Source organism: Coenobita brevimanus, chromosome 26 (assembly GCF_032717465.1).
Source record: "Coenobita brevimanus isolate Jiangsu-jjx chromosome 26, ASM3271746v2, whole genome shotgun sequence".
Lineage (NCBI taxonomy): Eukaryota > Metazoa > Arthropoda > Malacostraca > Decapoda > Coenobitidae > Coenobita > Coenobita brevimanus.
Window position 1 is genome coordinate 10,100,256 of NC_136979.1, and position 14,200 is coordinate 10,114,455.

General features: G+C 45.6%; 1 protein-coding gene across 1 annotated transcript in view; it reads left to right on the top strand.

Moving 5' to 3' along the window:
- Positions 1-14,200, top strand: part of LOC145394183 (uncharacterized) — a 272,780-nt gene that overhangs the window by 19,396 nt on the left and 239,184 nt on the right. The window contains exon 4 of the mRNA XM_080268165.1: positions 12,147-12,290. Within this exon, the coding sequence (XP_080124291.1) occupies positions 12,147-12,290 (144 nt within the window). The remainder of the gene's footprint in view (positions 1-12,146; positions 12,291-14,200) is intronic.

The following is a 14,200-nucleotide window of genomic DNA, read 5'->3' on the forward strand; positions in this document are numbered from 1 at the left end:
AACCAATGAAGATATTCTGCTCTTGTTTTTTTGCCCATGTAGCCTAATTCATCTACTTTTCCGTAATGATACTCAGACGCTGATAATTAGTGGTATTTTAAATGAAAAAATTCAATAACATCTTTCTCGTCTTGTTAGACAACAATCGATGACAAAGTAGCAGTACTTTTACCCAAATATGTGTTATTGTAGGTCAGCTATAAGATATTGAGACTGAAAATATGTCAGTAGGTAAGTAAGGACATGTACCTTTATGGTGGTGTCATAAAAAGATGCTTGGTGGTATGCGTCGAGCCACGCAATTGGCACATCTTGCAGCCACCTCCTTCTGTGTGGCGCTCACCTGGTTTTCCCTGTCACTGTTAGCCTCACATACATGCGGCTTACAATAAGTGCATGTTTTGACATGATTACTATGGTAAAATCGCTTTAACTCAAGTAGGAAAACCGGACATGATGTTGGTTTCCAAGGATGCAGTACTTGGGAGAAGAAAATCTATCTATCTATCTATCTATTGCCAGACGCCTCAATCCCGTTTGGGGTGGCCACAAACAAATCGCCTCCAAGTCGCCCTGTCCCCCGCCATTTCACTGCCCTGCTCCCAACTCACACCCCCCTCTCTCATATACCTCTCCACCCCATCCCTCCATCTCATCCTCGGCCTCCCCCTCCCTCTTCCCCCCTCCACCTCACTCACATACACTCTCTTCGTCAGTCTTTCGCCCTCCATCCTCTCCACATGGCCAAACCACCTCAGTGTGTTCCTCATAACGCTTCCTATCACATCCACATCCACACCACAACGCTAATTTATATCCTCATTCGTCAGCCTGTCTCTCCACGTGACTCCACAGGCTCCTCTTAAATAACTCATTTCCACTGCTCTCACTCTTGACTTGTGTCCTTCCAACAATGTCCAAGCTTCACTTCCGTACGTTAGAGTTGGTATCACAATACTGTCATGTAGTAACTTTTTCACTTCCATGCTCACTTCCCTGTTTCTTATCACTGCTTTCAAGGAACCAGCAACCTTTCTTCCCTGCTGTACCCTTTCAAGCACTTCACCCTCCAAACCTCCATCCTTACTTATCACACTACCCAAATACTTAAACGTACTCACATTTTCCAATTCCTCACCATCTAACCTCGCTGTACATTCACTAACTTCACCTCTCTCAAAGACCATCACTTTACTCTTCCCTACATTCACCTTTAGGTTCCGTTTCTTACACACACTCTCAAACTCATCCACCAAGCCTTGCAGCTCCCCTTCGTCTTCACTCAACAACACAGTATCATCTGCAAACAACAGTACAGGGAGTTTCCAAACACTATCCTCTCTCACCAGGGTCACTCCAACATCCACTACCCTACCTTGTACCTCTTTTATTACCCCATCCATGTACAGATTGAACAACCATGGAGACATGACACATCCTTGTTTCAAACAACTTTCAAAGAGAAAAATTCACTTAGTTCACCATCCACACGCACTGCAGCCTTCGCACCATCGTACATACTCTTCACAGCATTCAACAACTTCCCATCTACTCCATATATTCTTAACACTTTCCACAATCCTTGTCTATCCACCCTGTCATATGCTTTCTCCAAATCCATGAAAGCCGCATACAACTTCTTTCCCTTCTCTAGAAACTTTTCCACTAAAGATCTAAGAATGAATATCTGATCCACACAACCTCTTCCCTTCCTAAAACCTCCCTGTTCTTCTCCAACTAATTTCTCTGTTCTTTCTCTAACTCTGTCTATAAGTATCCTACCATACACTTTTCCTACTATACTAAGAAGACAAATGCCCCTATAATTACCACACACTTCTTTTTCCCCTTTTCCTTTGTACAAGGGAATAATTATACCTGACTTCCAATCCTCCGGGACTCTACCTTCCTCCCAGGCCAATCTGCACATCTTCCACATCCATTCTACTACTATCTCTCCCCCATGCTTCAGCATTTCACCACACACTCCATCAATTCCTGGGGCTTTCCCAGATTTAACTTTCTTCATTGCATCCACAACTTCTATCCTACTGATTTCTTCCTGTCTTCTCACCTCCCTCCTTCTCCCAGCCATTCCCCAGCCACTTATACTTGCATTACTTCCATCCTCTACGTTCAACAATTCCTTAAAGTGTTCTCTCCATCTGCTCACTTTTTCTCCCTTCTCCACTAGTAATCTACCATTTTTATCTTTCACTCCCCTGCTAACTTCACTTCCACCCTGTCTTACTCTTTTCACTTCTCTCCAGAACATTTTCTTATAGTCCCTCCACTTTACACTCAAATTCCTTCCAAATTCCTCATCCACTCTCTTCTTACTCTCTCTTACTAATCTTTTCACCTCTCTCTTCCTTTCCACATATAACTCTCTCTTCCGCCTCTCAACTTCTTCCACGCCCCTATTTCTCACCCATTCATTGTATGCTTTCTTCTTTTGTGCCACAGCCTGTTTCACCTCTTCAGTCCACCACGCTGTTCCTTGTACCCCCCTCCGCCTTCTCTTCCTTCCACACACCACATCACATGCTGCACATATTTCTTCTGTAAATATCTTACATACACCTTCCACGTCTCCCATCTGCTCCAATTCATATTTGCCCAATCGTTCCTCCACTTCTTTCTTATACTCTGCCTTTTTCTCATCCTCTTGTAACCTTTCCACTCTCCTTGCAACTACTCCTTCCTCTCGTCTTTCCCTTCTTCTATTCCTCCATCTCACTTGCATCCTAATTCTGGCCACCACCAAGTAGTGGTCAGAAAGTCCACTCCCCCAACCTCTATACACTCTTGCATCCTTTACACATCTTCGCATCCTTTCATCCACACACACATAATCAATCATTCCCTTGCTTTCATTCAGTTCACCACCCACCCTTCTTATCACTCGCCATGTATACCTGTGGATCATTTTATGCCTGAAGAGGGTATTGGCTATCACCAACCCCCTCCCAGCACAAATGTCCACTAACGCACTCCCATTCTCATCTATCTCGGCAGGCACACCCCACTCACCAACTATTCCATCCACCTTCACATTACCAACTTTACCATTCATATCACCAATCAAAAACACTCTCTCATTCCTTCCAAACTTTTCCATGCACATTTCCACATTTGTCCAGAACTCTTCTCTCACTCTTCTAGCACGATCTTGCGTTGGCGCATACACACACACAATCGCCCACATTTGTATTCCAACTTTCAACTTTACCCACACAATCCTTGACCCAACTGATCCATACTGTCTTATGCTCTTCTTCCATCTTTTACTCACAGCTATACACACTCCTTCCTTTGCCCTCTCATTCTCATCTACTCCTGCACATATACCCCATCCAAACTCCCATTCTCTCACACTTTCTCCTCTCCATTTTGTTTCAGTTATTCCACATACATCCACTTTCGCACCCTCAAGCACCTGGACAATCTCTCTCTCTTTCACCTCATCATTCGCTCCTCTTACATTCCATGTACTCATTACCAAGTCCTTTGTCCGGTCCTGGGTCGTCATCGTTTGGTCAGTCCTTGTCCGAGGCTTCTTGTTTGTTTTTTTAGTTAGTTGTTTTCCGGGGAGGGGCACTAACCCTCCGCCAACCCTTTTAGTCGCCTTTTACGACAAGCAGGGATACTGGGGGAGTATTCTTGAAAACCCCCCTACCCCCAGGGGGTACTATGCCAAAATGGACCTAATGGTAATGTCATGGAGTGGTTGGCTATCAATAGCAGTACGGTCATTCACAGCCCTTTAAAAATTGTAATTTTGAACCATCTTAGGGAGATCTTTTTCACTTAAACCCTTGTTGTAGTGGTAGAAGAGGATTTGGGGAATAAAGTGGTATATGTAACTCCTTTTCTGGTCGGGGTGGCACTTACCTGGTTTTCCCTCCAAGCGCCTCAGTTACTTTTTCTTCTTTTCTGTGGATCTCACTCAAACCTACAATATCCCAACTAATGTTTTCCAGTTCGGTCATTAGGTTATCAAGTTTGTAATCTTCTGTGAGGCTTCTTACATTGTATGCATAGATCTTCATGGATTTCAGTTTGATTAATATCCAAGAGTCTAATTTTCCAATACAGTGCCTACTCACTACTACTATGTACAGTATATACAGTATATATATATATAGGTATATGGAGCCTCTGTGGTACAGAGGTAGAGTGTACATTTCACACGCTGGTGAGCGCGGGTTTGCCTCCCGCCAGATTTGTAAAAACTTTGGAAAGTGTTCACCAAGCCACTTGCTACTTTGGCGGACACAAGAGGTGCTGTGGTTGAAGCGGTGTCGCATACTAGTATGCTTGCACCCAATCGGCTTAAGGCAGGCCGATTACACTTGGTTCACAGACTGCACACACATCCAAAGCCATTACAACACTACAATTACACTTACAACCACTTCTCACCCTACATACAGTCTCTACCAGACAGCCTAAGCCACTTAGTAGAGATACATTGGCTGTATCGTCCCCGCTTCGGTAGGGATAGGCCGGTCTTGCAGTGGACCTCAACAGCTGAGGATATAGGTATAAGGTATATATATATATGTATATATACAGTACATTCCCAGAGTACGCGAGTTCCGAGTACACGATCGCCCTTGTACGCAAGGACCTATTTTTTTTTTTTTAGTATATTTTTAATTAGTACGCGAATTGAACTTGTAAGCGAGACGGGGGGCAAAGAGTGACCCAAATCCAGGGTTACAATGAGTACACAACACTGCCCCCCCAAGAAGCGATAACGGTTACTTACGCTCCGCCCACTTCATGACGTCGATGCTGTTCACTCATCACGTGGTGCCCATATGCGCCGCTTGGAGGGTGGTGAGGTGAGAGTCCCAGCAGAGGAAACACATGCGCACAGAGGGTACACTCGCTTTTCCAGGTACGTCCCCGTGTACTCTGAGGCTATTTTTTCTGTGAGCCAGGATGTCTGCCCCCTCCTCCAGGAAGAAGAAGTGCATCACCCTTGCCATGAAGATGCAGGTCATTACGAAGAAGGAGAGTGGGAAGGGTAACACGGCCATTAGCAAGGAACTAGGCTTGGCAGAATTGTCCGTGCGAACTATATGGGCTAACAGGGAGGCAATAAAGAAGACTGTGAAGACATATAGGACGGCAGCATTGGACGGGAGAAGCAGGCTAACCAACCAGGCTATAATTCTTATGGAGCGGTACCTGGCTACATGTATCCTGAGGAAGGAGAAGGAAGGAATTCCACTGACTGGGCACTACATCAGGAACCAGACCAAGATTTTCTACAAAGCTGCAGCTCTGAAGCTTGCTGTAAAGAAACCATTTAAAGCCTCCGTGGGATGGCTTTGCCGCTTTCTGAAGAGGAAGGAGCTACATCACATTCGCCTCACGAGGGAGCGTGCATCAGGAGATGAAATGGCGGCCAGGGATTATCCAACCATCCTAAAGGGGATAATCGATGAGGGCGGCTACAGCAGGGACCAAATTTATAACATTGATGAAAGAACCCTATACTACAAGGCTGTGCCGAAGTGTACTTATATTAGTAAGTACCAGCGCCAAGCCCGGGGCAGAAAAATCAACAAGAGCAGGATAACAGTCATGTTCGCTGTGAACTTATCAGGCTCACACAAGATGCAGCCTGTTGTGGTGCATACTGCAGCACACTCCAGATGTTACAAGAATCTGCTCTGCTTGGATGACAGCGGGGTATACTGGTACAGCAACTCCAGTGGTTGGACGACAAGTAGCATAATTTCCAAGTGGTTGTTGTGGCATTTCATCCCTGATGCCAAGGCAAAATCTTGGGAACTTGGCATCCCCTTCAAGGTGCTTCTCATCCTTGACAATGCCGCAAGTCATACAACCTGGCTAGCAGACCTCAGCAAGGAATGCAAGATCATTTTTCTGCCCCCAAGAACGACCTCTCTCATCCAACCGCTAGACAAGGAGTTGATTGCAACGGTCAAGCAGCTATACCATCAACGCCTCTAGGATCACCTCCGCAGCAAGACCGACATCTGTGAGGAACTGCAGGCAATTCTTGACTTGAACACAGTTGGGGGTGATGTCATGGACTCTGAGGATGGTTTGGGCTTGCCACCCGCTTCACCTGCTTCATCCTCACCACGCACAGCACCCGCACAACCAACTTCAACTCCTGAGAAGACTGTTATGACTTTTTGGCGGTCATTCAACCTCAATGATGCCATCACTCTTGTTTTCCTCTTGGGCATATATAACCACTGCAATAATTAACCATGCTTGGCGCCTCCTCGTACCGCACGTGTGTGAAATCTCACCGGGGAAGCAGCTTTCAGTCCCTGGCCGCTGCCGAGGCAGCCACTCTCACAAGTGCACAAGCTGTGCCTGGGTTTCAGGCCGTCTCGCTGGAGGAGATCAGGAGTTTACATTGGGCAGCAGCAGAGCAGGATCTCCAGGAAATCGTGCAGCAAGTGAACGAGGCCGATGCAGAGCAGGAGATCGCAGCAGAAAAGCCAGCAACACCAGTAATGGAGAGTGAAGATTTGACCATGATGGAGATCAGCAGGGTACTGTGTGCCCTTGATAAATTCAAGGAAGAATTCAAGGACATCGAACGCTCTCAGTTGCGAGTGGAGGAGGTGATGTCCTCATTGGACAAAACCTTCCGCTACTACACCGACAAGTACAACCAGGAAGTAAACAGACGGAAGCAAACACTCATCACCCGTTTCCTTCGGATTGAATAAAAGTGAGGAATCACTCCCTTCAACATCAGAAATGCCATATCCTGAGGAGGATCAAGAGGCTGATTTGATGTCTGAGGTGTCAGAAATAGACTTTGAAGGGTTTATGAACAAAGTGAGTGCATTAGGTAGTGAAAGTGTCGAAAATGCTGGTGAAGAAAGTGGTGAGGAAGGTGGTGTGTCAGTTGCTGCGGTGGGTGATGCAGGAGATGCACGCTAGGTGCCTCCTCCTGCCTTGGATCCTCTTCTTACCTCCATCATGCCTGTTTTCCTCTTGGGTAAAGGTGAGCAGCCATATTCTTGTTGGTTTAGTTAAGCCATATCCTTGTTGATTTACCTAGTAAAGCCATAATCGTGTTGGTTTACTTTATCTTAGGCAATATGTCTTAGATAGTTTCCCTGTGTAGTACAATACTTAGGTCTGAAGGGCGTCTCAAGGGCTGCCCATGAAGGGGGGTGCCACCCATATGTAATTTTTCCCATAAGTTTATGTATTCACAGTACGTGAATTCCTAGTATGCGATGTCCTCTGCCGCCCATGTACTTGCCTACTAGGGGGATGTACATACAAGCATATATCATATAACCAAATTATGGCACCTGATGGTTTAGTGGGTAATTAAGGTGTTCCAATCAGATTGAGCCAGTGAAGGTTTATATCCAAGGGATGGTTGGGGTTTATTGCTCATGTAATACCACTCAGTGATGAGTGAGGCTGGTCACTCTCATCTTAAATGTCAGGACCAACTTGCCTAGCCTCAGCCTTCTACACTCCTCATGGGGTATCGTAGGATTGGATGATGGATGAATGGATATGTGTATGTATACATATATATATATATATATATATATATATATATATATATATATATATATGTATATATATATATATACAGTAACCCCTCCAATATCTGAATCAATAGAGCCATCGGTAGGTTCGGATATTGGTTTCGTCCGGATATTGGGCCCCAGCTTATGGACTTGTACTTATGGACCCTAACTCAGAGAAACACCTATACAACTCCCTCCGGACATGCATTGCACCTATTTAACACCCAAATCACACCAATAAGGCACATAAATGACTGAAATAAATGCAAGAGAAACATAAAATGTGGGTTTAGAAGTATGTTCATACATTAATAAACATTCTGGTACTTATGGACTCTAACCGAACCTAACTCTGAAAAACACATTCCTACTGCACATGCATGAGGTAAGTATAATATGGAAAAAAGTACAGTATGACACATTCTGGTAAGTATAGTATGGAAAAAAGTACAATATGAAACATTCTGGTAAGTATAGTATGGAAAAAAGTACAATATGAAACATTCTGGTAAGTATAGTATGGAAAAAAGTACAATATGAAACATTCTGGCTACTTACAGCAAGTCCCTGGCCACCTCGATGAATAACCGCCTCCTCTCGGACTCTGACAGTAAGAACGATTTCCTGAAGCACTTGCAGTACACTCTTCCTGAAGTCTTGCACTGAACTTAGTCAATAACACACAGAAGTCCGTTCTCTTCACAGTGTTCACTTTAGTCCAAATAATGTTCCATTAAATTTTAGTGTTGCACATTAACTTTTCCCAAGTTTTTTTTATTTTCCAAAGCCAAAACAAAGAAGGTTAGTTACGTTAAATTTCTTTTCTACTGAGTCTTTTCTCTCATTTCGAAAACCTTAACACAACACACCGTTTTTTTCACTGCACAACACTCAAAATTCCCGTGTGGTCTAGTGGAGAAGTTCTTGCTGTTTATTCGCTGTCAGAGTCCGAGAGTATCACTGGCAGGCGACCAAGGGGTGCATCGGTGGGTCGTGGTGATGGCGTACCGACTACAGAAGACTCTGAAGATAGCCGCAAACTCACATCGAGCGGCGACTCCACTGTAGCTGATGTGCTGGGCTGTGGCTCAGAGCATGAGGGCCTGTCTTGGGGAGGCAACGGAGTGGAACCAGGGCTTGGCACAGCGGGGGTTACGGGCCTGAAAAAACTGTCAATCATTGACTGACGCAAGGACCGACGATTCTGGCGATTGATGATGCGCTGCCGGAAAGCACGCACTTCCTCCACGAGTCCCAAGGGCCCCATCTCCCTGTTGGAGTCCGGGTGTTCCAGGTAGTCTAGGACGAACTCTAGATGTTCCTGGAATGCGCTCAGCTTGGGGATGGCTGGAGTAGTGTCCTGCTGAGAGGAGTCCGCATCATCATCGCCTTCGTCGTTGGAATCTTCAAGTTCGGGACTGACACCAGCAACCGAAGACACTATCTCGATATCAGACAACATCTGATACCCAGGATCGCCCTCGTCGTCGTCCAACCACTCACGAACATCGTCCGCATCAACATCGTTGCCGTGCGTACGTAGCCGTGCATGGAAGTCATCCACGTCAAACCCTAGGAAATCGTACTCCACATCTGTTCCGAGAAGCAGACGAGACCAACCATTTTCAAGAGTTTTCACAGGGACTTCCTTCCATGCACTAGCCCAGTTGTACAGCGCAGACTTGATGTTGTAGCGGCGAAGGTTTTCCAAAGTCCGCTTGCCTCGAGTGTCACGTCCTTCCCTGCGCTCGTCCTCGTCCTCGAGAACAACCATCACCTCGTCCAGGAACTTCCGACGGTACAGGTGCTTTGTTGCCACGATCACTCCTTGGTCCATGGGTTGAATGAGAGCAGTCGTATTAGGTGGCAGAAACATGCACCTAATACGGCCATTCTCAGCAACCAAGTCCTTGTCGCACGGGTGGGCAGGTGCATTGTCGAGAAGGAGAGCCTTTACCTGGTCGCGAGGAATTCCCAGTGTCTTCGTCTGGTACTGGATGACCTCCTTGACGAAGTGACGGTGAAACCAGTCTTTGAAAATCACAGCTGTGAACCATGCTTTCAAAGAATGGTACCATACGACAGGAAGGACATCCATCACCCCACGAAGGCACCGAGGCTGCTTTGCACGGCCAACAATAACGGGCTTAAGCCGGTGCATGCCGTTAGCATTGGCACAACACAAAGCAGATATCCGTTCCTTAGAAAGCTTGTGGCCAGGTACACGCTTCTCCGTCTCATCGGCTAGAGTGTTCCTTGGTACCGAGCGATAGAATAGGCCAGTTTCGTCAGCGTTATAGACTTGACTGAGAGTGAGGCCCTCCCTGTCGATCAAGCCTTTCACCTTGTGCCGAAACTCGTCCACTCCATCCTCGTTAGCGTCCAATGCTTCGCCATGTGCTCTACGGTTAGTAAGGCCATGTCGCAACTTGAACGCGAAGAGCCAACCCTCGGATGCCTTGAAGTCTAGGGCATCGTGAAGCCTTGCAAACTTCTCAGCAGCAGCCTTCAGCTCCGTTCCACGTACCATCACACCAGCTGCACGTTGCTGTCGATACCAAATCAACGTGGAGCGGTCGATTTCTGCTTACTTGGGGGTAAACATAACCTTCCTCTCCACGTTGCGTTTGCTTCTCGACGAGAAGTCAGCCGTGTACTGCATGAGCTTGTCTCGGGAACGCTTGATATCGAACAAAGTCGACCGGGCCAGGTTGAACTCGCGGAGAATGCGTGAAGAAGACCAACCCGCATCAACTTTCTCCAATATCTCCCGTTTCTTCTCCAGAGTCAACACCACTCTTTTCCTTTTCTGAGGAGGCGGGGCCATCATCACACACACTAAGAGGAGGGCAGAGAGCTGCAGGAGGCCTTGCAGCAAGTACGGCACCACCACAAAAGCGAGCACGTGGGCAGCCATGGCGAAGAGCGTAGGTCCAGTCGTGGTGAGAGACAGGCGGGAAGTGGGGAGGATGCAGCGGCGCTCTATCGGACGTCGGAGGAATGACGAACCAAAACAATGTTCTCACGCGGCGCGCGCGGCAAGTTCAAATTACGGACTGCAAAAAAATCGATTTTTTTTTTTTTTTTTTTTTTTTTTTTTTTTTTTCCCCCCCCGGACCATTTTGGGAATGTTTGATCCCAGGACGATAAGGTTCGGTTAGTGGGGATGTTCGGTTATTGGGCGTCCAGATATTAGAGTGATTACTGTATGTATATATATATATATATATATATATATATATATATATATATATATTTGTATGGAAGAACTCAGGTTATGGAGAGGGAGATGAGAGTAGTACTGAATGGTAAATTGTGGAGTGTATCCGATCTGACTCACGGTGTGATGTGATGGAGAATGAAAAGACTCAAATTGGTGAGAGAGTTTAAATGCCTATGTGCAACAGTGGAGAAGGGAGGTATGTGTGCTGAGGAAGTAGAAAATAGAATAGGGCAGAAAAGGAGCGTGGTTAGTGCTATGAAGGCTGTGATATAAACAGAGGTCTTAAGTGTGGCATCTGCAAGAAGTGTGCATGAAAGAGTTTTTGTGCCTGCTTAACCATATTTGTATGAGACTTTGGAGGGCATGAAAATGAAAAATCAAGCAAAATATCAGTGGGAATGGGGTTATTAAGGAATGTTTGCGGAGAGTGGATAGGTAAAAATTCATTATTCATGAAAGATGTGGAGTAAGGAGGTCTCTGAACACCAGAGCTGAAGAGAGCACTTAGATGTCATGATCATGTGGAAAGAATGTATGTGAAAAAGGGGTAACTGAGCAAGTTTGAAGGTGGGACCAAGAAAAAGGTGGATAGATGTGCTAAGTGATTGTGATAGAAAGCAAGGAAAGGAAGTTAATAAGGCCTGACGACCAACAGTGGATCAGGCTGTTTGGGGCAATTTTATGTGGAGTGCATGACATGGGCTTTGTGCCCTACTATTCCACAGTTAAATGGTAATCATTGGACTGACTCTAATGGATAGATAATGTTGTTTTTGCATAGCACTGGTCTGTCTGGCAGAGCAACCCCATTGACCACTGGTAAGCAGTTGCCTCTGTGGGGCCATCCTGCAGGTATAGTTTGGTACATATACCAGGTAGGGATCTGATGCCCCCTAGTTGTTGACATTCCCTTACCAGGGTCAGACCAGTGTCCTTCCCACTGTGTGGAGCAGGAAACACATGGCGTTTTGACCCCAGGTGGATGCTACAACTGTTTCACTTAGGATGCACAGTCCCACCACATGTAGGTTCCTCATCAGTGCCTGATAGGTAATGTGAAGTACAGTACATAGGTGTGGATGTGTATATGAGGTGGAATCAGGATATCAAGGGTTTGAATATTGAACTAACAGTAGTATGAACCATTTAGTTCAGCAGATTTTTTATAGTCCTCACTCTGTCAGTTTTTTCCATATTGCCTGGACTTCATAGATGGGAAAAGAGAATGGGGTGTTTGATGCTGATGATGGTGATGCAGGATGAGTTGCATGGAAAAGCTGCGATGCTTTTGAATATATCCCTGACTGTAGAATGAGGATTACCTCTACTGTTCATGACTTAAGCAGTAATTAGCTGTCCTTTCCCAGGTTGAGCACATGATGGAGGAGACCAAGTACAGTCACCTTGCAGCGGAGCAGGCAGGAAGTGTTGGTGTGCTGGGGGGGGAAGAACACCAGGAGGCCCCTTCTGCTGCCATCAACCCAGCAGTCATTGTCAACATGCAAATGGAGGTTAGGTAGTGGGAGGTGATATTAGGGTGTGGGAGGTGATGTTAGGCAATGGGAGGTGGTACAGTATTTCACTGTGGGAGGTGGTGTTAAGCTGTGGGTGGTGATGCAAGCCTGTATGAAGTGGTACTAAGCTGTGGGAGGTGGTGCTAAACTGTGGGTGGTGGAACTAAGCTGTGGGAGATGGTACTAAGCTGTAAGAGGTGGTATTAATCTGTTGGAAGTGGTATTAGGCTGTAGGAGGTTGTTGTAGTCTGTGGGAGGTGGTGTTATGGAGTGGAAGGTGGTATCAAGTAATGTCAGGCAGTAGGAGGTGGTATCAATAAATGTCATGCTATAGGAGGTGATATCTAGACACAGGTCAGGCAGTAGGAGGTCACAGGACTAAAGAGGATGATAAAAAAGTTGGGTTTGATAGCAGGATAAATGGAAGGCTGGAATTGAAGCAAATAAACATATTTGTTTTTCCTTCCTCTGTTCGTCTTCTGTTTAAAAAAAAAAAAAAATGTTTACCATAGTTGTTGTGTGCAGTTATTAGTCAGAGTTTGGAGTTTGTGAACATAGATGCAATTCCATTGGCATTTCTTGCTGGGGTTTCCAGAACCTAACCTTCAGTTTTACATGTAAATATACTGTATTTCACTATATAGCAGGGACTTGTTTTGCCACAAAGTTCCGCATAACCTTTGTTATGCAGACTGTACTGTTTATGGTTTCCTGAGTTACAGGAAATTATTAGGCATGTCACGTAGTGTAGTCACCTTTGAGTTTCCAACACTATCTTCAAAAGTTAATGATAGCTACTTTAGACATTTATACCCCCCTTTTTTGTTTTTTACTATGGCAGTATCATAACCAGTGAGGTCTTGCCTAAGTGACGTATTTGCTGCTGCTATAAAGCTCAAATTGGGAAAAGTTGTCAATACCATCTCAGCACTTTTGCGGCATCTCAGTTTGGGTTACCTTTCCTAGAAGGGTAGTCAAGTCGTACCCCACCTGCTCATGGTGACCTCGCAGACTCCCTGTTTTTTTTTTTGTTTTTTTTTTCTGTTCTTTGTGTTTTTTCGGTTTTCATTTTTCCTTCTAAATTAGGGTGACACAAACGAGGGCGGCACTAACTGGGTTTATCCCGGGTAGTATTGTATATACTTTCTGCTGTTGTTTTTGTCGTTTTGTTTTTGTTTTTGTTCTCTTCTACCATGAGCAGACAACACCAGTGCCCTTGCAGCAGTAGATCTGTAGCAAAAAGGGCACAAACACTGAAGTGCGCCTACTGCAGTGAGTGGGTTCATATAGCTTGCAAAAATATGAATGCAGGCAACTATCCATTTATAAAGAAGAGCCACCAGCTGGGCTTTTGCTGGCTATGTAGCCAATATGTTGCGCCAGCAGACGAGGTCTTGGCTGGTGGAGGAAGTAGCGTAACCAAGAAGGAGTTTGAAGATAAAGTTATTGGCCCGATCTTTCAGGCAATTAGAGACGTTTCAAACAGATTGGAGGCACTAGAGACCAAGGTCTCATCACCCGTGGCTGTCACGCAAGATCAAGCCAAGTCATTTGCGGATGCTGTTCACGGGTCTCTTGTGGGGGAAGGGAAGGATCTGCTTGGAGGCGTGATTGAGATCAGTGCTCATGGCCAGAAAAAAGCCATTCACAGTCAGCATGTACTGATTGTGAAACCAAAGAGCTGTGCTGATGTCCTGGCAAATCAGATGGGACCAGAAGACATCAGAGGGGTACTTAACTCGGTACCGGTTGATAGCTGCCTTAAGACCAAGGCTGATGGGCTGGTAATGAAGTTTCTGTCAGCTGAGGCCAAAGGTGAAGCAACTGGGGTGCTGAGTGATCATTCTGGCTCTGAGGGCACTTTCTGCATATCCGAGCCAAAGAAAATGTTGCCTAAAATGACCGTG